Source organism: Haliotis cracherodii, unplaced genomic scaffold (genome assembly GCF_022045235.1).
Source record: "Haliotis cracherodii isolate W230 unplaced genomic scaffold, xgHalCrac1.p SCAF_2, whole genome shotgun sequence".
In the NCBI taxonomy this organism is placed as follows: Eukaryota; Metazoa; Mollusca; class Gastropoda; order Lepetellida; family Haliotidae; genus Haliotis; species Haliotis cracherodii.
The window spans coordinates 42249208-42273386 of record NW_027266275.1 but is presented as its reverse complement, the minus strand read 5'-3'; the positions used below and the strand labels follow the sequence as shown (position 1 = coordinate 42273386).

At 40.7% G+C, this 24179-nt stretch overlaps 1 protein-coding gene across 7 annotated transcripts in view; it reads right to left on the bottom strand.

Moving 5' to 3' along the window:
• Positions 1–23969, bottom strand: part of LOC139468118 (paired box protein Pax-2a-like) — an 86261-nt gene extending 62292 nt beyond the window's left edge. The window contains exons 1-3 of one of the 7 annotated variants that reach the window (XM_071249868.1): positions 23773–23969; positions 23463–23648; positions 6595–6630 (exon numbers count right to left, since the gene is read on the bottom strand). In XM_071249868.1, coding sequence (XP_071105969.1) covers positions 6595–6630; positions 23463–23490 — 64 coding nt within the window. In that variant the 5' untranslated portion in view covers positions 23491–23648; positions 23773–23969. Of the gene's footprint in view, positions 1–3721; positions 3828–6594; positions 6631–22458; positions 22547–23032; positions 23351–23462; positions 23649–23772 lie in introns of those variants that run through there. The other 6 variants (XM_071249870.1, XM_071249871.1, XM_071249867.1 and 3 more) reach the window with 6 other exon arrangements.
• Between the last annotated feature and the right edge of the window lie 210 nt (positions 23970–24179).

Here is a 24179-nt window from a genome sequence, read left to right as displayed (position 1 = left end):
CTGTGCCTTTCTGTCTGAAAATCTCTTTCAGCATGTCAACATTTTCAAAAATAGGTTTTAAGGGCTGTAGGTTAGGTTTGTTTATCCTGACTTTGGAAGTGTTCCCTTAAGGTGGGCGCGAAGACGTACCAACAACCAGCGGACACTGTCGTGTCTCTGAACACTCATACACTCACCTACCAAACCTTCTATCATCTACCACCAGCACAGTGCTTCCCTTACTCCCAACTATCAAACCTTCTATCATCTACCCTAGCACAGTGCCCCTCATACTCTCAACAGCCAAACATTGCATCATCTACCACTGGCGCAGTGCCCCTAATACTCTCAACTACCAAACATTCTATCATCTACCACTGGTGCAGTGCCCCTCATTCTCTCAACAGCCACACCTTCTATCATCTACAACTGACGCAGTGCCCCTAATACTCTCAACTATCAAACCTTCTATCATCTACCACTGACGCAGTGCCCCTCATACTCCCAACAGCCAAACCTTCTATCATCTACCCTAGCGCAGTGCCCCTCATACTCTCAACAGCCGAACATTCTATCATCTACCACTGGCGCAGTGCCCCTCATACTCCCAACAGCCAAACCTTCTATCATCTACCACTGGCGCAGTGCCCCTCATACACTCTACAGCCAAACATTCTATCATCTACCACTGGCGCAGTGCCCCTCACACTCTCAACAGCCAAACATTCTATCATCTACCCTAGCGGAGTGCCCCTAATACTCTCAACAGCCAAACCTTCTATCATCTACCACTGGTGCAGTGCCCCTCATACTCTCAACAGCCAAACCTTCTATCATCTACCCTAGCGCAGTGCCCTTCATACTCTCAACAGCCAAACCTTCTATCATCTACCCTAGCGCAGTGCCCCTCATACTCTCAACTATCAAACCTTCTATCATCTACCACTGGCGCAGTGCCCCTAATACTCCCAACAGCCAAACCTTCTATCATCTACCACTGGCGCAGTGCCCCTCATACTCTCAACAGGCCAACCTTCTATCATCTACCCTAGCGCAGTGCCCCTCATACTATCAACTATCAAACCTTCTATCATCAACCCTAGCGCAGTGCCCCTCATACTCTCAACAGCCAAACCTTCTATCATCTACCCTAGCGCAGTGCCCCTAATACTCTCAACTACCAAACCTTCTATCATCTACCAATGGCGCAGTGCCCCTCATACTCCCAACAGCCAAACCTTCTATCATCTACCACTGGCGCAGTGCCCCTCATACTATCAACTATCAAACCTTCTATCATCTACCCTAGCACAGTGCCCCTCATACTCTCAACAGCCAAACATTCTATCATCTACCACTGGCGCAGTGCCCCTAATACTCTCAACAGCCAAACCTTCTATCATCTACCACTGGTGCAGTGCCCCTCATACTCTCAACAGCCAAACCTTCTATCATCTACCCTAGCGCAGTGCCCTTCATACTCTCAACAGCCAAACCTTCTATCATCTACCAATGGCGCAGTGCCCCTCATACTCTCAACTATCAAACCTTCTATCATCTACCACTGGCGCAGTGCCCCTCATACTCTCAACTATCAAACCTTCTATCATCTACCACTGGCGCAGTGCCCCTAATACTCCCAACAGCCAAACCTTCTATCATCTACCACTGGCGCAGTGCCCCTCATACTCTCAACAGGCCAACCTTCTATCATCTACCCTAGCGCAGTGCCCCTCATACTATCAACTATCAAACCTTCTATCATCAACCCTAGCGCAGTGCCCCTCATACTCTCAACAGCCAAACCTTCTATCATCTACCCTAGCGCAGTGCCCCTAATACTCTCAACTACCAAACCTTCTATCATCTACCAATGGCGCAGTGCCCCTCATACTATCAACTATCAAACCTTCTATCATCTACCCTAGCACAGTGCCCCTCATACTCTCAACAGCCAAACATTGCATCATCTACCACTGGCGCAGTGCCCCTAATACTCTCAACTACCAAACATTCTATCATCTACCACTGGCGCAGTGCCCCTCATTCTCTCAACAGCCAAACCTTCTATCATCTACAACTGACGCAGTGCCCCTAATACTTTCAACTATCAAACCTTCTATCATCTACCACTAGCGCAGTGCCCCTCATACTCCCAACAGCCAAACCTTCTATCATCTACCCTAGCGCAGTGCCCCTCATACTCTCAACAGCCGAGCATTCTATCATCTACCACTGGCGCAGTGCCCCTCATACTCCCAACAGCCAAACCTTCTATCATCTACCACTAGCGCAGTGCCCCTCATACACTCAACAGTCAAACATTCTATCACCTACCACTGGCGCAGTGCCCCTCATACTCTCAACAGCCAAACATTCTATCATCTACCACTGGCGCAGTGCCCCTAATACTCTCAACAGCCAAACATTCTATCATCTACCCTAGCGGAGTGCCCCTAATACTCTCAACAGCCAAACCTTCTATCATCTACCACTGGTGCAGTGCCCCTCATACTCTCAACTATCAAACCTTCTATCATCTACCCTAGCGCAGTGCCATTCATACTCTCAACAGCCAAACCTTCTATCATCTACCACTGGCGCAGTGCCCCTCATACTCTCAACTATCAAACCTTCTATCATCTACCACTGGCGCAGTGCCCCTCATACTCTCAACTATCAAACCTTCTATCATCTACCACTGGCGCAGTGCCCCTAATACTCCCAACAGCCAAACCTTCTATCATCTACCACTGGCGCAGTGCCCCTCATACTCTCAACAGGCCAACCTTCTATCATCTACCCTAGCGCAGTGCCCCTCATACTATCAACTATCAAACCTTCTATCATCAACCCTAGCGCAGTGCCCCTCATACTCTCAACAGCCAAAGATTCTATCATCTACCACTGGCGCAATGCCCCTCATTCTCTCAACAGCCAAACATTCTATCATCTACCACTGGCACAGTGCCCCTCATCCTCTCAACAGCCAAACCTTCTATCATCTACCACTGGCGCAGTGCCCCTCATACTCTCAACTATCAAACCTTCTATCATCTACCCTAGCGCAGTGACCCTCATACTCTCAACTATCAAGCCTTCTATCATCTACCACCAGCGCAGTGCTCCTATACACTAAGCTACTATCAGTCGCCATCTCGTCAACTTGAAAGAGATAGTTGCCAATGTCACGTGTTTTCTCAGAACAATAAACTGTAGTACATCAAACGCTGGACCAAGAGTCGAGCCGAGACATTATCACATGCCCGTGTCAAACATCGAGCTGGGATCTACTGAAAGTGGCATCCCGCGTTATCATCATTTCCATTTTAGTCCAACAATGACACAAAGGGAAGGGGGTCGTTCACGGGCAAAATATCGCTTATGGAAAATGTAATATTGTCCCTGGAAATGCGTTGAAGGTAGCCCTAAAACATTTGGTTCATTCTGCCTCCAACATCAAAGGCCTGACACCTGTTTCAGATAAAATCGTTATAAATTCCTTATGGTGGCAAACATCAATTAGGACAGAATCACAAGAAACCTTCTCCAGGTATATTGTTCAATGAACGACCTCACCTCTGTGTACAAAGTCCACGCCATACATAAACGCCTGTACATTATGAGTGATTTCCATAAATATGTAGCCTTAACTTGTCACTTAACATGTACTCACCTACACTCACATTAATCACAAACCCAATGGCACTGCACAAGGAATCAAATCTGAATGTGTACTTACTAGCAGTCATTTCATAGACTTCCTTTTGCTGAAGAAAATTATTTTGTCATCTTACAATAGGCACAGTGAAGAGTGGGTTGCACAAACATCTCTCGTGTTTTTGACGCATGTGTACTTCTTATGATTCTCCTTGAAACGTAATCAATTCTAAACTGTGTGGGAAAAAATGAGACAAAATACCCCCACCAAGATCCGAATTAAAACCCGGATTCTAGATGCAAGACGGAGTTAATAGTACGACAGACGATATGTAATTCTTATGCTTTTTGGAGGTGATTTATTGCGTAGATAACCCATGTGTGTAACCTGATATCTTCTCCCTACGCAATACGGGCAGTTATGCTGGGCTATATGCTCAGTCCTGCTATGTTTAAGAATGTGCCAAGTCATGGAGAACCATTCCATCTACCTGTGGCGTTCATGTAATGTTATACTTGAACAGGTAGTTGATAGCATCCCATTCTCGTCTCCCCCATAACAAACGCGGGTCAGGTCGAATACGGCGTGGGACTGCTGTCAGCGGAAACTGATGGCTAGTTACAAATATACATTATATGTATGCCTTAATCATTCAGTTATCCTGAAACCTGTCATGGACTGAAATTCGAGCTCCTGCTGACGACATAACTTGAATCAGGATTTAATTATCCATAGCAGTGTGAGTAACATTTAAAAGAAAACAGGTGAATTTTCGAGGAAAAAAATCACAAATGTTGAATACGTTTTGTTAGTTCTTGGTCTTCTGTTACAGTTTGAATAAGCATTATACACCTTACTTGGCGGATGCAGATGCGGAACAAAGCCTTCTTCTACATGTCATGTTTGTGATTATATAATTTCATAGAGACCTTCTGTCGGGCCGAATATGACATATTCAACCACTCCCACAGGACGCTATCCCTAGACACAGATGCGTCATACATTTCTCCTATGAAGTAAACACACTTGGAGTGGGCGGAGCATCACAAAGCTCTATCAACCTTCATGAGCCGGATATTCCGCGGACACTTGACACAGACGTAAAACCCAATAGCCTATAAGCATCGCTCCCCGTAGGTTGATGGCCGTGTTTTTTTGTTTCCAACCTCTAAACCAAACCTACAAAACATTTTTCTAAGACAGGAAATATGTCGTCAACAAAAACCTGTACGGAGTGGCCCTGGATAATGTCTTAAAAGGTATAATCTGACCGTCATTTAACTCAGGTGCAGCAACCCTAACGAGAGATTCATATACTCCTTTATGAAAGTGAAAATAGAAAAGACAGACCCATCCCCTTTCTACTGTACAAGTCCACTGTTGTTTACAACCAGGTTGACATATGGCTCTTCAGATGCCACGGCTTCTAAACGTTGTCAAACTTTATGATTATTTTTTTAATTGACTTTTAGAGAATCATGAAAACCATTTGACAGAAATATTGTATGAGTCGAACACAAGAGTATTCCATGACCTAGAGACTGGCCAGGTGTTTACATCAGCACCCACTCAGCCTCGACGGCAGACGCCTCAGTGAACCTTGTCACGGTCTGCAGTGTGGAGACAGACAACTGACAAGTCGTATATATATATAGCAAAGACATGTGAACTCCACTACTGTTTCATATGTCATGCCCTACTTGTTAAAACACCTTCTGCTACACCAGCGCGGAACTCCCATACGTCCAGGGTATCTACATGAAATCAATGTTAACTTCCTTCACCACAATATTCTACTCATTCAGAGAGAAACAGAAAGTGACAAAGAAAACTTTCTATATTTGATAAACAAAGTGTTTTGTGTTTGAACGTGTTCATTGTTCAATATACGTTCACGGTACACCAGACGGGGAGCTCCGTGTGTTAAAAAAGAAGCTACCACCAGTTCGGAAATAGATGAATTATGATGGATTTCAAAAACGAAAAAAAAAAATCGATTTTAAAATCGACATGGATAACACTACACTCAATATCATATTTCTTCGCACAGTAAATCGTGTCTGACAATGCTGGACACCTGCGAAGCAGAGATACAATGGACATTCCTCGCCTGGTTATTGTATATTTGGAGATCAGGTGTAAACGTGTATAATGTTGCGCGTTTATCTACCTGTTAGTGAGCTCAGTGTTTTTTGAAAGACACCGATCAAAGAACATCAGCTGCTTAAGACCAACTTAAGCCTCCAAGGACAAAACAATGTCCAAATATTGCTTCAGAAGCACCAGGGGATCACCAGACTTGTCCTTTTATAAGCCTGTCGAGATGATTTAAAGAATGCGAATTGAAATTGGTGTTTTTGAAGGGACACCTGCTTTGCTCCCAAGCCGAGAAGTGGAGGCACTGCCAGAAATAACTCGAGGGTATGTGACATGAGAGTTATCTTCTCTTACCCCTTGCTGGGACTATTACTACTTTGTCTGAAATATCCCACTGAAAAGTGACATTGCTTTACTTTAATGTGTTTTCACAAGTGTGCCGCTGTGTTGATATTTTGAATTCATTTTAAATATTATTCATCATAACTTTAACTTGGGTTCTGAGCAAAATTTTATGGTCCCATTTACTTTGTAACCTAAACACATGACTTGTTACGTAAACACATGACAGCTTCAAACGAATTTTGAATAAGTGATCCGCAAGGCGAGATAGGTGTGCGATGTTTGGGCAGCTGTATGGCCGGGAATGAATAAGCGTCAACTAAACAGATGGTTTATGAAATGAACTTACACTATTAAAAAAAAGCCAATACTCAATGCAAACACGATAAAACCTACCATTCACAATATCCAAAGAAGAGGTATTAGGAAGAACTTGAAAATAGTTAAAAAGAAGACAAGCAAAATCGTGAGTGATAAAACTTCTACAATATACGCTGAAACAGCCAGTCACTCACCGTTGTCTTGAGTAGTAACCTTGGTCCACTGCATATCTAGAACAAAGAATACAGTTTAGGCATTTCACTCATGTAAAAATTTCCTTAAATAATTCGACGGAGCATTTCCCTGTTTTCCAAACAAACACGATATGAGACATAGGCCATAGGCAATCATGCCAAACGGATATTGATTTAGTCCGATCAAATACCTGACCGCAGGCGGGACTTTTAGGTCAAGGTCAAAGGTTAGCTGTATATCAAAGATGGCGGATCGATGTATATAACTTTATTTGGCCACAGGTGTTTCCGTACTGTCACTGCAAGCAAGCTGGTCCCGCACTCCCGCGTTTCAATGACATGCAAAACCTGAGACGGAATCCAGCAAATCAAATGGATGGCCGTTGCTAATGGTTACGTCATTAATTATATGTTGTCATATTGATTGCGAATGATTACAATGACACCACTATGCAATATACCATGGAGCTGAAAACATATGTGTTTGTAAAGGTAATCGTGTGGAAGGCAGTTGCATTTCCTCATGTAATCGTTATTGATTGCGCGAAAAAAATATTCGAAATCATATCTAAATAAAAGCGACAAATCCCTTTCCATGATTCATAAGAAATCTCTGCCGCATACTGGGCAATGGACTGCAACGTAACCTAACATTTAAACCGTCGTAGAGAGTAAGAACACGGACCTACATCACACTTTAGAACGTTGAAAGAAAGAACAAGCACAGAGCGACACATCATCCCTGTCTCACCCTTGTCGCACATGTACAGCTAACATCTTGTCGATCACACCAGATGCTTTGACCTGACTGACACGACACACGGAAATCTACATGTGTCAATTGCACTACTGCCACTGTCTGTTGACGTGATGTATGGGCAGCCCCTGCAACACGACCCGGCATCTATACACGATATTCACATGACTCAAATGATTTATATGAAAGGTCGTACGCTTGGATATCTGATTTCAAAATTCGGATCGAAATTTTATGGAGAACAAAAAGACTTCCCCGACGGTCGCAATCAATGTGAGGAAGAAACTGTTTTCCTCGTTGACAGAGGTAAAGTTACCATTAGGTGGTCCATATGCACATAAGCCTAAATTTCGCGGGAATTTAATATCTTTCATCATTAAGTGCTTACGTTAACATGATTTTGCAGGTGCGTACATGTATAGTATTACGTATCTGAATAACCGAGTTGCGCAGGGGATTAACGCCACTTTTAACAAAATACTTTGTCGTGAGATTCGAACCCAGGACCAGCAGTTCCTGATAGCTTGGGCATACATCTTTTCACAACACCACTGCATGAACTGAGAAAAGCACAAAGGCACTAACTTACAAAGGGCAATGGCGCGACAGTATTTCAGCGTTAAGACTAATGCAACTCGAGATCGAGGTTAATGGGGAATTCGTCATGAGTGAGTGAATAGGGTGTCATGCCTCCTTTTGCATATTCCAGCTATTTGAAAGCAGGGTACACCAGAAATACACTTCCCATATTGCGCCCTTGCGGGGCATCGAACCCGTGCCTTCGGTTTGACGAGCGAACTATTTACCTCTAGGCTACACCAATCTTCTAACTGTACACTGTCATAAACGTATAGAAAACCATTATTATTACATACTGCTGTCAAATCTTATAGATACACACTGTTGTCAAATATTAGAGATACACGCTGTTCTCAAATCTTACAGATACACACTGTTGTCAAATGTTACAGATACATACTGCTGTCAAATCTTATAGATACATATTGTAACCAAATCTTACAGATACACACTGTTGTCAAATCTTAGAGATACACACTGTTCTCAAATCCTACAGATACACGCTGTTGTCAAATCTTACAGATACACACTGTTCTCAAATCTTGTAGATACACACTGCTGTCAAATCTTACAGATACACGCCGTTCTCAAATCTTACAGATACACACTGTTGTGAAATCTTAGAGATACACACTGTTCTCAAATCTTACAGATACACGCTGTTGTCAAATATTAGAGATACACACTGTTCTCAAATCCTACAGATACACGCTGTTCTCAAATCTTACAGATACACGCTGTTCTCAAATCTTACAGATACACACTGTTCTCAAATCCTACAGATACACACTGCTGTCGAATCTTACAGATACACGCCGTTCTCAAATCGTACAGATACACGCCGTTCTCAAATCTTACAGATACACACTGTTCTCAAATCTTACAGATACACACTGTTCTCAAATACTACAGATGCATACTTTTGCTAAATCTTACAGATACACACTGTTGTCAAATGTTACAAATACAAACTGTTCTCAAATCTTACAGATACATACTGTTGTCAAATCTTACAGATACATACTGTTGTCAAATATTACAGATACATAATGTTGTCAAATCTTACAGATACACACTGTTGTCAGATGTTACAAATACACATTGTTGTCAAATGTTACAGATACACACCGTTCCCAAATGTTACAGATACACACTGTTGTCAAATGTTACAAATACACACTGTTGTCAAATGTTACTGATACAAACTGTTGCCAAATGTTACAAATACACAATGTTGTCAAATCTTACAGATACACACTGTTCTCAAATCTTACAGATACACACTGTTCTCAAATCTTACAGCTGCTTACTTTTGCCAAATCTTACAGATATACACCGTTCCTAAATCTTACATATACACACTGTTGTCAAATGTTACAGATACACACTGTTGTCAAATGTTACAAATACACACTGTTGTCAAATGTTACAGATACATAATGTTGTCAAATGTTACAAATTCAAACTGTTCTCAAATGCTACAGATACATACTGTTGTCAAATGTTACAAATACACACTGTTGTCAAATGTTACAGATACATAATGTTGTCAAATGTTACAAATACACACTGTTGTCAAATGTTACAGATACATACTGTTGTCAAATGTTACAAATACACACTGTTGTCAAATGTTACAGATACATAATGTTGTCAAACCTTACAGATACACACTGTTGTCAAATCTTACAGAATGAATGAATGAATGAACGAATGCCTTTATTTCCTCCACACAAATCCGAAGATTCTCAAAACATCAAGATTATATAATTGAATAATTAAATAACAACATAATCAACAAATTTAAGCCTATATACAGTGAGAAATATTGGTAATATTACCACACGTTGTTTAGGATATTCTATAATAATGAAATGACACGTCTTTTCATCAATTAAAGATACAGATACACACAGCTGTAAAAGGTTACAGATGCACACTGTCAAAATCCTTCAAAACAACGCCATTATGTCAAATCAAGTACCGTCTTTCCTCACACCGGGAAGGTCTATCCAGGTGGTATAAACGGGTGTGTGGGAGAGGGGGGATATATTTTGGTGAATGAACATTAAAACGCTGATTAGGCATCAAAGGAGTCCCGCCAGGTACGAACAGAGGACAGCGTTCTATCTGGTGATGTATCGGTCCCTGGCAGGACGTCATTACCGACACCAGCGCCAAATCACAAGCATAATCTACAGCGGAATTCTACAACCTACAATAAATGTTGTCTGTGTGGAAAAAGGGAACTACCCATTAATCAAGCGGCGGTGCGCCTCTCCGTCTGACATACAATTTACGTACACGGAAACAGGACTGTTATTCGTCTTATCTTACACACCAACATACTTTAAGTCCAAATGTTTTCATATTAATATTAGACAAATGCCTTCACAATGACAGTGAACACATGGGAGTTTTAGTAGCAGTAGCAGTTAACATTTTGGTTCTATTCTTCACACACTTCCACAGGTTAAGACCACACGTATTTAATTAGTAAGAAGAAACCCTGTAGTCAGAGGTACGATATGGTCTTATTATACGACAAGAAAGTCATTCACAGGTCTACAGATGTAGCCGGGGTGTGAGTCTCCTTCACAAGGTGGGGGATACAACAAAGTCTGTACTTCCTACACCGCTGACTAAACAGTTACATAAAATACAGCACACGAACCTATTTATTCGGCCTCTATAAAATCTCCAAAAAATGGACTGCCTAGCCCCAACCTTGCTTTGCCCCAGGTTTGTTTCAAGAGAATGGAAACTATTTTGGCTAGTTGATAAAATTCTGGTGGTGTACAAATGTGTTTTGAAACTGTAGAGGAGCGGTCTTTGTCAGCTGTAATTGCTCAGGAACCTATTTTCAATACGATTCTGCAATCTGTAGGTAAGGTCGATCCCTGTCGAGTGTTGTTGTGTCCGCTTGAGTGATCATCCTTTGTCATCAAAAGAGGAATTCGACGGTCATCATTTTCAATATAAAATGGCTTTCAAATCCCAAATAGATTCTTCTTCTTTCTGTAAACGAATACATTGCCTCGCATTCTTAGGTCTTAGCCCGTGGCACAAAACTTAAATATTCAAGCAAGAAAGAGACAGTAAATACTTTTTGTATGTTACACATTGTCCTATACCATAAACACACAGTTTATCTCATATATCACATGAATCGGACAGCTTGTTGTTGTCAGATATGTCCATTACGATACGACTCAAGTAACCCTCAACAAATAATACTAAACTAATGACATATGAATGTATTCACAAAATGCAGTTTAAATAGTTTTTTTTTCAAATGAATGCATATCGACTACAAACAAGTCCGAATCTCCTCGACTGAAACATTAAACACTTTCCTCCACAAGGAAGTACAGAAATACAACGAGGCCTTATGGGCTTTGTACGTGATGTATGCAAACTTGTTCCGCACATCATATTCAGTCCTATGTCCTGTGATGATGGAATGATATACATGATATATTCTACGAACATACATGGATACGGCCTGTCGCTGTATTCTGACACACACAAGTGTGAAAATGACAAGTTGTCACACTGTGTCTGTGACATAGAATCAATGTTTACCGGAGTCAGTCCTCAACCAATTTAAATGGCAAACCCTATTCATGCAATATAATTATAAAATTATCATAGGACCATGACTCACATGAAGAATGTTTTCGATGTCAGTTTACCAATTTATGATACAAGAATAATGGTTGAAAACTAAAACAAGGATCTTAACTTTTCGATTGAAACAATATGTTATTTAAATTCATCTATATTTATATTTATATATATGTGAAGAGTGAAAAAATATGACACTGCAAATGCTTTGACAGTCAGGGACCATTGTTTCGTGCAATGACATCGTAGGTCCAGCAGTGACAGCATGTCAGAATATGATCACAGATATCGATATTCTATCGTTTAGATAATTAAAGGAAATAGAAAAACAAAACAAAATAGGGATTGTAAGACTCCCCAAGCTGCTACATGTGGTAATTACAGGCTATGAACAAGCCATGTACGCTGACGTGAATTGATGTTTCACACTATGATTAATCGTTGTATATTTCGAACCATGCAACATGCAACTGACATCGAAGCGGAAATACGATTACATATAGTCCCTGACTGATACATCGTTTACCGATCTCATCATGAATCACACTCCGACAGCTGCACTAACACTATTCTCATCTAAATCATAGCAATGACTGACATTCTTAGATTATTTCTCCGGATTTGTCTCTCAAGAAAGATAGTGTCATGAACGCAGTGCTGTAAGTCAAGTATTTGGAATGTTCATATGGAACGTTCTAGAGTGTCATTCATTGTATATGTAGTAAGATAAAAAATACCAAATTTGGTTTTAAAATTGGATAGGAAGGAACCAGTTTGTGAGGAACACTGTAAATCGGTTATTGGTAACAACACATCCAAATAAAACACAACACAGTATTCGAAACTTAACCACCACATATTTCCATTAACCGTCTCGTGATACAACATTGGATAATGTCAGTACAAGGAAGCGGTGGTGGAAGGTCTATACTGTCATATTATTATCATGTTAATATTCCACTGAAGATATGTCATATGACACGGGGGAAATGTTCATATGACAATGATGGTATTATGTTCATATTACACTGAAGATATGTTATATGACACGGGGGATATGTTCATATGACAATGATGGCATTAGGCTCATATTACATTGAGGATATGTTCATATGACATTGATGGTTATTATGTTCATATGACGCTGAGGAAATGTTCATATGACAATGATGGGATTATGTTCATATTACACCGAAAATATGTTCATATTACACTGAAGATCTGTTCACATGACACGGGGAATAAGGAAACTGGGTCATGTATATTGTTCAGACCCTGGAAACGCAGCTGAAACTGTAGATTGACACCGATTTGATACGTCTAATCCTTTCTTGGAAGATATAACACTGCAGATATGTCAATATGACACTGGGGATATGTTCATATGACAATGATGGTATTATGTTCACATTACACTTAAGATATATTATATGACACTAAGGATATGTTTATATGACAATGGTGGTATCATGTCCATATTACATTGAAGATATGTTATATGACACTGAGATATGTTCATGTGACAATAATGGTATTCTGTTCATATTACACTGAAGATATGTTATATGACGCAGAGGATATGTTCATGTGACAATGATGGTATTATGTTCATATTACACTGAAGATATGTCATATGACGCTGAGGATATGTTCATGTGACAATGATGGTTTTATGTTCATATTACACTGAAGATATGTCATATGACACGGGGGGCATGTTCATGTGACAATGATGGTATTATGTTCATATTACATTGAGGATTTGTTATATGACGCTGAGGATAAGTTCATGTGACAATGATGGTATTATGTTCATATTACACCGAGGATATGGTCATATGACACGGGGGATATGTTCATGTGACAATGATGGTATTATGTTCATATTACACTGAGGATATGGTCATATGACATCGATGGCATCATGTTCATATGACAATGATGGTATTATGTTCATATTACACTACCGTCATATAGCTGGAATATTGCTGAGTGCGGCGTTAAAGAACACTCCATCATAATTATACTGAAGATATGTCATATGACACGGGGGATATGTTCATATGACAGTGATGGTATATTGATCATATCACACTGAAAATATGTTCATATAACACTGAAAATATGTTCATATTACACTGAAGATCTGTTCAACTGACACGGAGAATAAGAAAACTGGGTCATGTGTATTGTTCAGACCCTGGGAATGCAGCTGAAATGGTAGATTGACATCGATTTGATACGTCTAATCCTTTCTTGGAATTCCCAGTCGTTAAAGATGTGAAACAAGTTGAAAGTAATGTATAACCCCTCTGAATTCGTCATTAACATCACAATAACAATAATTAAACTAATGACACCGGGGTTTAATCGGCATTCAACTTAATCCAATCTAATTCCTAAGAGCAAACAGAGTCGGAGATACTTAATTAATTTGATGCTGTTTACACACTAATTGTAATCGGGGTTAAAGAATTGTAAACTGCTACGACTGTTTGGACCTTTCAAACAGAGCAGGTCAATTCGGAGGGATAGTCAGGACGTTGTTGCTAGGGCAATGACAGTGTCATGACAACAGTACGATGGACACTGGGGGGAGGAGGGGGGCATGGGGGTTGTGTGTGTGTGTCTTGTCATGTGGAAGGTGACAAGTGAAGTAGGTATGACAATGGGTGGGTGAAGGAAGGGCGGCCATCATGCTGTTGGACGGGTGATGACTACTTGGGGTAAGCGACGCACAAGCTAATGGTCACTGAACAGTTATTGTTGCAAGCACTGCAGGAGTTGTCCACTTATTGCTTTGACCTCCGAGACAGGTCAGCACCGGCCCGAACACGAGTGGACTCAAACAGTCGGTATTATTTTGGTGAACCATTCGTTCTGCTAATGCAAACAACGCAGAATCACGAATCAGTGGTATAATGTATCTATAAGTAGGTTCATTTAGTCTACAAACATTGGGACAAATGTGTAAACAGGTTTCGGAAACACGTAATTTCAATAACACCATAAATCTTAAAGACTGGAATACATAAACTATAAAGGTTGTATTTCAATGAAGTTTCGAGACAGCATGTCTTCAGTGACATTAGGATTAGAAGGGATTATTGATCTGAATTATGTCCACATTACAGGTGTGGAGGGGCACCCTCAGCTGTGAGAGGACACACCTGTAGATTCCACAATTCACCCTGAACCGTGCCCTACATCTACCCGGGGTGGTGCCTAAGACACCCACCCACGGTTCTATAACAGGACGAAGGTATGCGTGTCGTACAGCGACTAGCAAGACCTGTTTAATTAGTGAATACAGGTACCTACTGATGCAGTAAATACCAGCTTAAGTTACGTAATTAATCCTGCTTGTTCTTTACACCACTGCTTCAGATCTAGTGTTACCAGAGTAGAGTATTTCCTCAAGCTACACCTTGTTCAACACAAAGGGTTCGGGTTTTATCATAAACAATCTCCTCCTTTCCGAGCCATCCCAAAACGGGGGAACGAGAGAAGGCGAGGGCCTGAAATCAGGTGTCAAAATGGCTCGAGGTAAAGAAATGCGACCAGCGCAGAAGCCTTCGCTCCCACCGACAACCCAATTTATCATCGGGTCTATCTTTTATATCTGCCATTTATTTCGCCTGGGGCAAGCATAATAAAAGCCCCGACTGAAAGCGCTGTGATGGGAGCCCCGTTGTAATTTTGCCCTCGTAGACCAGTTTAATGTCTTCTTCACCCCCCTAACCCCCTGCGAGTTTATTTGAATGACAATACGTTGGCATAGAGACCCGCTGGATGCCATGCGAAGGTTTCCACGCCACATTCCGCCGTGATGTTCAGTCCGCCAAACAGGTAAGCGGCTCTACTTTGCGTGGCCTCAACGGCGGCCATGCTTGGTCGAGTCGCGATCAAAATAAACGGAGCCAGTGTTGGATGATGAAGGACTTTCAACACCCACTTGAAATGCTTTAGTTAGAGACTCACTCACACGTAACATTCACAACTTTGCTGACCTTGCCAGTCTGGCCTCGCTGCCGTCTCAACGTCGTAATCACATATTCGTTATTGATGTAATTAATTCACACAGAAAGAGTTATACTCAATGAAGAAAAAGCTATACATTCTAGGTGTTACAATAAAGCTTACCATTACTTTCATCTGGTTGAATATGCTTTCCTTTACCTGTTTGCTTACGATAGGTTTCATTGTCAATTATGGTCTCCGTCTATGGGACGCCTGATCGCGGTTGAAGTGCAAGCTATTCTAGTACGGTAGCACCCTCGGTTCAGAGGTCGGTAGTACAAGCAATATTGCAATTGATAATACATTTATACACTGAACGTACCTGAATGGGCAAATCTTTACTGTTAACACTTCAAAGGTGACAGTCAATACACACAGTATTTAACAAGCAAGGTTTCTCGGGGGAGTGGGGCACCGTTTGGGGAGAGGGTACGTCAGTGTTTACAACACAAAAATCTGCACTGTAAGACATAAAGGCAACATTCACTAACACTCCTATAGAGTGCAATGCCAGGGCCTGTACCAGCAATAATACCCGCTGGCCATTCACTGAGAGAGCAGAGCAGGAGTCCACTCCAAAGGCACAATTGTCACACCCAGGCCCCTGCCCGTCACCCTCACTCCTATACAATCTGCCAAAATGGCTGATGACTCTCGCACAATGCTTATCGACAGTAACTACTTTGCTAATAGCTCAAATGAATTCAGGTACTGGTCGAAATTGCTTTTTAGGCCCACGATGACCTTGTAACACCACCACGCCATGCGTCTCTTGTTGTGAAAAGTTCAAACAGTCTACATTCCTCACAAAGCAAACGAATGGCGATATTGGTATACTGTTTCCAGTTATGATGTTTTATTTAAAGTCAAAGTTTCCAAGTCTCAAACAAAGTTCCAGTATCCAGTGTTTTAAACGTCTCTGTACCCTTAACTTTTAAGTGATAAATAAACTCTGCAATTGATAATTTCAAACGTTAAAACATACGTAAATACATCCGACCAACAGAACTTTGAACTAAGCTTCCACAAGCCATTAATGAAAACATCAAACGATTGCCAATTTCAAAGTTATCCCCTGATCCTAAATTGCAAGATTACGATGTTCACTATCAACCCTGCCCTCATCTGGTGTAGCGGAGCACAAACCCTGTTCTGGTAGTTCTATAAATAAACCTAAATAGTAAGGGATCAACCACCTCACTGGGCGTGTCCCCTGGGGGTACATCCAAATCCACGGATTATATCCTCCCTGCCTGTAATGACGACATAAGACACACCAATTCCCATTTGAAAAGATAATTTAAAAATCTATTGGAGGTTCTTTTTGTCAGCAAAGACAAAAGATGTCTGGCTCGGGGAATGGGGTAATTGACGATGGTGTATTCAGAAGGGCATGTGTGAAACAAGTTGAGACACCTGACTGAGAAGGAATACAATATCTTGAATAATGACACGCTTCATGTTGGATTCAATCGGACCCAACACCCCAGTGGTATTACTTACACTAGGAGCTGTAGTATTCTGACAATTGATGGTAGTGGTTTTGTCAGCTTAATGAACGTTGTAAAGACTACATATTCAGAGTAGGATCTTACACAAGACATGTACATGGCAGTCAGTAACATGCGGGATGATATGTTCTTTAATATATATGATGCAAAGTGGACGTGTTTACACACGTTAAACGTTCAAAATCTCCGTAAAACATCCGTCGGTTAAGATGTCTATTTCATTATGACATACTATGTACATTGGTTTGTATCTGGCGAACTCAAAATGGGCGATTTTGGGAAACAGGCAGTGTAGATCGTGTTTTCATACAATTTTTTATTGACACTAAATGTCCACCCACTATTAAACAATTTCGCCATTCCACACTTTCATAGCAATCCTGAAAACTTTTTGCCCTCACTTGTGTTAGCCTCCACAGAAGAGGATGTCGGTCCTCGAGACAAGTGTCACGTCTCAAAACCATATTGTCTTACCCACATGAACCACCCTACCAATTTGGAACCCCTATGGTTGGCAAAAATGAGTCAAAATGACTTGACAGGAGGAATAAAAGACTTGGAGGCGAACATATTTCTACGATTCTCAATAGAAAAACCTTCTGCTACAAAGGAACTGTTGTCTGTCGAATCAACCCCCTGCACTTCAATTCTGCTGACAAATCCAGACTGAGAGACATCTTGTTCTATGTATGCTCGGGCTTATGCTATTGTGGGGAGTCTAATACTGCTAGTTGGTTTGGGCCCAGCATGGGATCCTTGTTGAAAACTTTGATGGCCCAAACATGTGATAGTTGAGCGATTCTGAAAGAGCGTTCGTCACACAAGGGTGAATCTACCATCATTCTCCCTCATTGCCCAATAGAACCTACTGAAAACACTTCTTAAACAGCTTATCGGCAGATATAGCCTCATATATGCGAGTTTCTGCTTGGCTAGACTTCTGCAACACACTGCAAATGGTTTGGGATATTTTTTATACAAGAAAGGTTATCATCAAAAGAAGGAACATAGTTCATTTGACAAAGAAATACCGACTTGAATTACAATATGGCTAAATGACAGGTTGATCCTATTCACGAGTCAGTAGACAAAAGTTGGATAAAATCCTGACAGGCAAATATATGTCATTACCAGGGGATTGAAGACCGGGTATACAAGAGTCGCCATATTGTTATCTTAGTGTAGACCAGTTTACCTTGTGTCCCAACGATCAAAGTCGATTTATATTTTCTTAGGCTATTTCCTTCTAAAAGGACTATATTTCTTTTAATGGTAACTTGATGATTTCTTTACACACGGGATGCAGTCGTTCCCCTGACGTGACAGATTGATGAAGTAGAAGACATTTCAATTTTTCAAAACAAGACCTTTATAAAAAGAGAACATGTGGTCACCAAACAAGAATGAAACACGCCTATATTGATGGTCCATTGTAGGACCTGCACAACATAATCACCTGTCCCAAGTATACCTATAGCACTGAACATACAAATACCGTGACCATAAGCTGAAAAGTAGTATTATCACCCATGGAGTTCTTTGAGCAAAACCTTTTACACATACACTGTATCTTCACTCAACCATCATGGCGACACACACGTCCCAGTGACTTGTTCGGAGAATGGCCCTACCAAGATCAATGAAGAGAGGTATCAACTGAAAACAATACTGTACATCTTATGTGTGTTCACTCGACGCAGAACCTATGGAGCCCTGGGGTTCCGTGATGTCCTTATGAACCCCGAAGAGCTTACACAGTCGCTGTATAAACCAATTCCAACAGCAACGTCACATATAAAGACATTAAATATTGGTCAATATTGACACGACGGGCTAGTTCATAAACTGTTTCTGCACTGTGTCAGTCGATCTAGTTCATTGCAATTTTGGTTAACTGCTGTCAGTCAAGCAATAAACAGACAAATTGTTAAATGAATCAGGTGAATGGCTTGCCACTAAATGGAATGTGTGCACTGATGATGTCAAAAAGATGCCAATTACATGCGTATTGTTAATGGAAATAGACACAACAGCATTTATGCTCGATATTGTATGTTTCCCTATACATCTGTTCCCTGCCTGGCTTGATAAGAGCTGATGTCTGCATTGATATTTCAAATACAGTACATTCCAAGTAGATGAGCATTAGATGGAATCCTAGCGGAATCATGCACTCTTGTCAATTTAAATCGTCATCAGCATGTTTCTTTACGTCACCTCTGACTAAACATTGCACCACAAACAAATAAACTATTTATACGTTACAGCACAGTACATTGTGTATCATGAGTAAAACTAAGACATGAGCTGAAACGGACGACCTCCACTTATCCCTTGTTTGTTCTGAAGTATCAAACATGCATTAAAACAAATGTTAATTATTCTTTTATATCTGTTCATAAATAATTAGCAATATTCATTGCTGACAGCTATAAATGGTAGTCTTGGTAATGTTTCTCCATTAAGGATGGACGTTTTTTAAAGTAACAATTATATGGAAATATAAGCCGACCACAAGGAGAGGTGTTGTGTCCTTTACCATTAATTGTATACAGACAAAGAAGAGATAGGTTATAAATAAGTCATAATTCTCGGCCGCTCGGCAGCACTTCAGGGCTCCTTGAGTACTGGTGTTTTCTTCCCTATTATTCCCTTCTTAGAAACAAACCAGCAGTAATTGTCAACGGAGATGACACAACAATCGTGGCTTATTTATTCATGGGAAATATGGTTAATAATTCAGACATTTCTCTTGGGATCCGTAAGAAAGGAGGCGACTATTGCACCTGTCAATTAGAGTAAATTAGCAACATGCCGAAGTGTCATTAGAGTTTGTGCGTGTTTATTATGGTCCCATATTCATTTGAAAAACTACAAAACATATGACCATTTCTCCCTTGCTATTGCACTTTACACACACACCACACCACACCACACCACACCACACCACACATATTTATTTTGATCTTGTACGAACTGGCAGACGTGGAAACAACTACTGACACAGAGACGTTAATGCATATCATCGCGGAGAAAACATGTTTACATCAGGATCTAAATGAATGTAGATAGTGGTAAATATATCATATATACTAAAATTCCACAAGGATGTCAACAGAAACCGTTGATAAATCAATAATTCTAATCCAAGTAATATCACGACAGACAGAAAGTCATTAAAATACATTTCATCATGCAAACTTAATGGCTTCTTTGTGATGTTTTATTGCCTACAAGTTAAGAACACGTTAACAGTCTCGTTATTATTTGATCATGGTACCAAAACAAATTGAGATCGATCATCTACTTTCAATGGGATTAATTAAAGAATAAACATTACACAGGATCAGTGGTCTAGTGATGCAGTATCGATCTTGTCATCAATACCAAAACTATGTTCAGGAATTCACGCTTCGGAAGCCCGGATCGATTTGCTTCGGTTTGATCTTGTTGGGGGGTAATGTCCGTTTTTGTAGCAATACACAGAGTCTCATTATCACCCATTAATAATTTCAGTCAGCATACTTGACGGTGTCTATTGCTGTCTTTACGATAAATATCTATTTCAGAGGTCTAAACATATTCTGAAATATTTATTTTCACAATATGACGCCAAAGGAATTGTCTCAGGTTCTGTCATAAATATCAGAAACGTTCATGTCACGAATTAATGGTCGATTTCATAATATGTGTTGATAACAACCTCCCTGTTGTCAGCTGTGATTGGGCAGCCATCAGCATAACCATATAGGTTTGTCATTATAATATTAACATATAACCAATGTAATCATTGAAACTGGTCGCTTCAAGTTGACGGCACATATTTTCCGTTGTCATGTAGCGCTAGACAGGTCCCGGGTCATAAGTTGGGACTATTTTAAAGTATGATGTCTACCGCAAATGTCATCCCAGTTCAATACGTGTCAGTGGGGACAGTGAAATCGACAGGAGAATCGATGTGTCATACTGATTCATGCCACAGACTTACTTGTTGGGAACAACATCATATAGCTGGGTTTCTCGAACATATAATATTGCAGTGTTACTCGGATATATCATACATCAGTGTTTCCCAGATATAGCATGTAGCTGTGTTTTTCCCAAATATAACATGCAGCAGTGCTTTTCAGCATACAAAATTATCCATTTGGCGCACATGCAACTGAGATGATAGTTAAATACATCATATATTCATTATTTGGATAAATTAACTATCTGGAAATGTAAATTATCATAAAGTACTTCTAAACCGTTCGCCTGAATCCAGTCAGTGTAGAATACAGTCATCTCACTAGGGGAGTGGAATAGTATTGCATCGCGGCGTTAACGTGTAAATTAAAATGCAGCAAGTGGCGATAAAGGAAGGACTATTATGTTAGATTAATGTACGGTATGTCTGAATGTCTCGTGACGTGTCGCACAAACATGTAGCAGCTGACAGTGACGGATATTCATCTTGTATCATACACAGGGTTCATCGAGCCTATGATGCAGTTCAAGCCAATAATTCATACTTCGTTCACTGACCACGTCGTTCTTCCTGGTGACCAGATATGACCAGGGATGACCAGAGAACACCAACATAATGAATTCATGGTATAAAGAACTTATAGACTTCTAATTGCCACTTACAGAAGACAACATAGCGTACTTTGAGTATACGTTCAATGAAGTATTAAGCCATTAACAAATTTCTTTTAAATATTTTGTTAAAATCAACTGAAGTTGTGCCCTTGGCTGATGGCCATATAGGCCTCTGCGCTAAACATGAATATAACCGTTGTCAACCAGGTGTCAGGCGGAAGTAGTAGACATAAAGAAGTCTCAGACTGTACCGCTTAATCACCAACACAGTTTTACTTACTTAATATAAACTAAACTAAGCCATGGCAACACACAGTAGAAATGCGAATACCTTCCACACGTGGGGTACCCGTAGGTCAGGACTAGCCCGCGGCGGACTGATAACTATGTCGACCTTCCCGTGTCATCTGCAGTCAACGGAGTAGGGGATAATGTATAACCCTGTACAACGCCAACTTCCTACACACGCCTTGTAGACTAACTCATATTACTTAGTCGGTCATTAGATAAAAATCACATATGAAATAGTACCCTATAGGATGTTTAATTTAAACATACTTATCACATTAATGTATTTAACTGGAGGTGTCAGGGTCACTATCTTTTAAGGTAATATCTGCAGGTCGTAGAAGTATACAGCATGTCAACGCGGAATATCACATCAGTAGATATAACAATGTACGGAGAGAAGAGGCAGTAATGTGAAGAGAAATCACATCTCGACGGCTCATCACAACACTTCGAAGCATGCCAGGGTGCAATGTGGGATCAACTCAATATATCTACCTGGTTTCTCCATAGTAATGTTGGGCTGGGTTGCAACTTGATTCATTGTAGCGTTTTCTCTCGCTTGAAAGTGTACGTTCCACTCAATCTTGGGAAAATAACATGAAAACAGGGGGTTCATCAAAATTATCAGGCCATCAAATCACTTTGGAATTGACATGGAAAATGTACAAGTAATACAAAACGAATGACATATTCTATATGGGCACATGTATCACAACATAGCAATTGAGCAAGCCAGCATGCAGAATAATGAACATATTTCACAATTTTGTAATTATTTAAGTTATAAACATCAAAGGGAAAAATCGATTATATATATTAAATACATTATGGAACATAGAATACAGCTGGAGGTGTAGAAAAATGATCATGAAAAAAAATAAGTTTCATAAATTAAAATTTCAAACTCACATGGCATATCTCAAAATGTTCACAAATGATGTATCTATTTTCTAAAGTTTCACTTTACCATAAAATAAAATATTTTGGATAAAGAAAGTGAAATATCTAAAAAGTGTAAATTAAGGAAAGTTGTATGTCTTGCTGTAGGATGGTAAGCAGTTTTACTTACCGGTGTCAACATGGTGCACAAGTAAGATGCCACAACAAAGGTAGCAGCATAAATTAAGATGAAAGTAATCCGTGGTGTGTTACTCCAAGTTTATCACGGGCTGCTGGGGTTATGAGTATTTAACACCCCCAATCCAGACGCGTATATCACAAACTAATATTGCCAAACCAAATACGCGATAGGACAAGAGTGTTTACTTGCAGGCTATCTTAAAGAAAACTCCGCTACCAATTGAGAGTATATGTTGTTTAACTACTGAGATATAGTCGGGTGTCCGTGTCGCCCCAGCACCATGTATATGTGACGAGAGACACAGGCAAATGAAGCAAGGACTATCCTGACGCTGACAAGGCGACGATTTGCTGCTTGAGTGCCGATTCAGGAACCGTGGCGAGATATTACGAAGCAAAGTGAAAAACACAGGACATACCTTTGCCTTCTTTATTGGGCTGCGACATTATAGGCTTGAGTGAGCGAGGGTCGACGGCTTCTCTCTCCGTCCTATTGGTTGTCTGACTTCTCCCTTCCTTAACCAAGTGTAACAGCTGAACGCAGGACAAGTCCTCAATCACAGCCAACACTGTCCATACGGCACACACAACCAGCCCCGGGACACCTGAAACATCCCATGTAGACTAGAGGACAACTCCAGACCCAACTCCCACACCAAGGTTAGAAGGGAAAGAAGCTTCCAAGCCCGTCTTCTACGTCAAGTTACAGGTGCATTCCCACCCACCTACCTGTGTTTACCTGTTCAAGTTGCTGATCAAAGTGGTTGCCACGATCCACGGCTGACTGACGATACTTTATCGATATTAACTATTCCAAGGCACACTAGGTCCTACCCGCAAGTCTTGGAGTGAGCTACAATCTCGTGTCGGCCAGCTTGTTGCTTCTAGTCCTTACAAGGATTGTACCCCATTGTATCACTCGGGCCTTTTCCCCGAGTCATGCATATTAAAAGTTGTTCCTGGGCCGTGATTGGCCGAGCGTATCGCGGGCGCCATAAGCCGCCTCTCGTCGAGCTGTGCCGGAGTTGAAGCAGAGGCGACATACCTTTCCAAACCGAGGATTTCTATTCCCAACCAACCTTTTCTTGCTTTTACAGCTAACTATAAACTAACTTTATTCGCTACTGGTGCTTTGA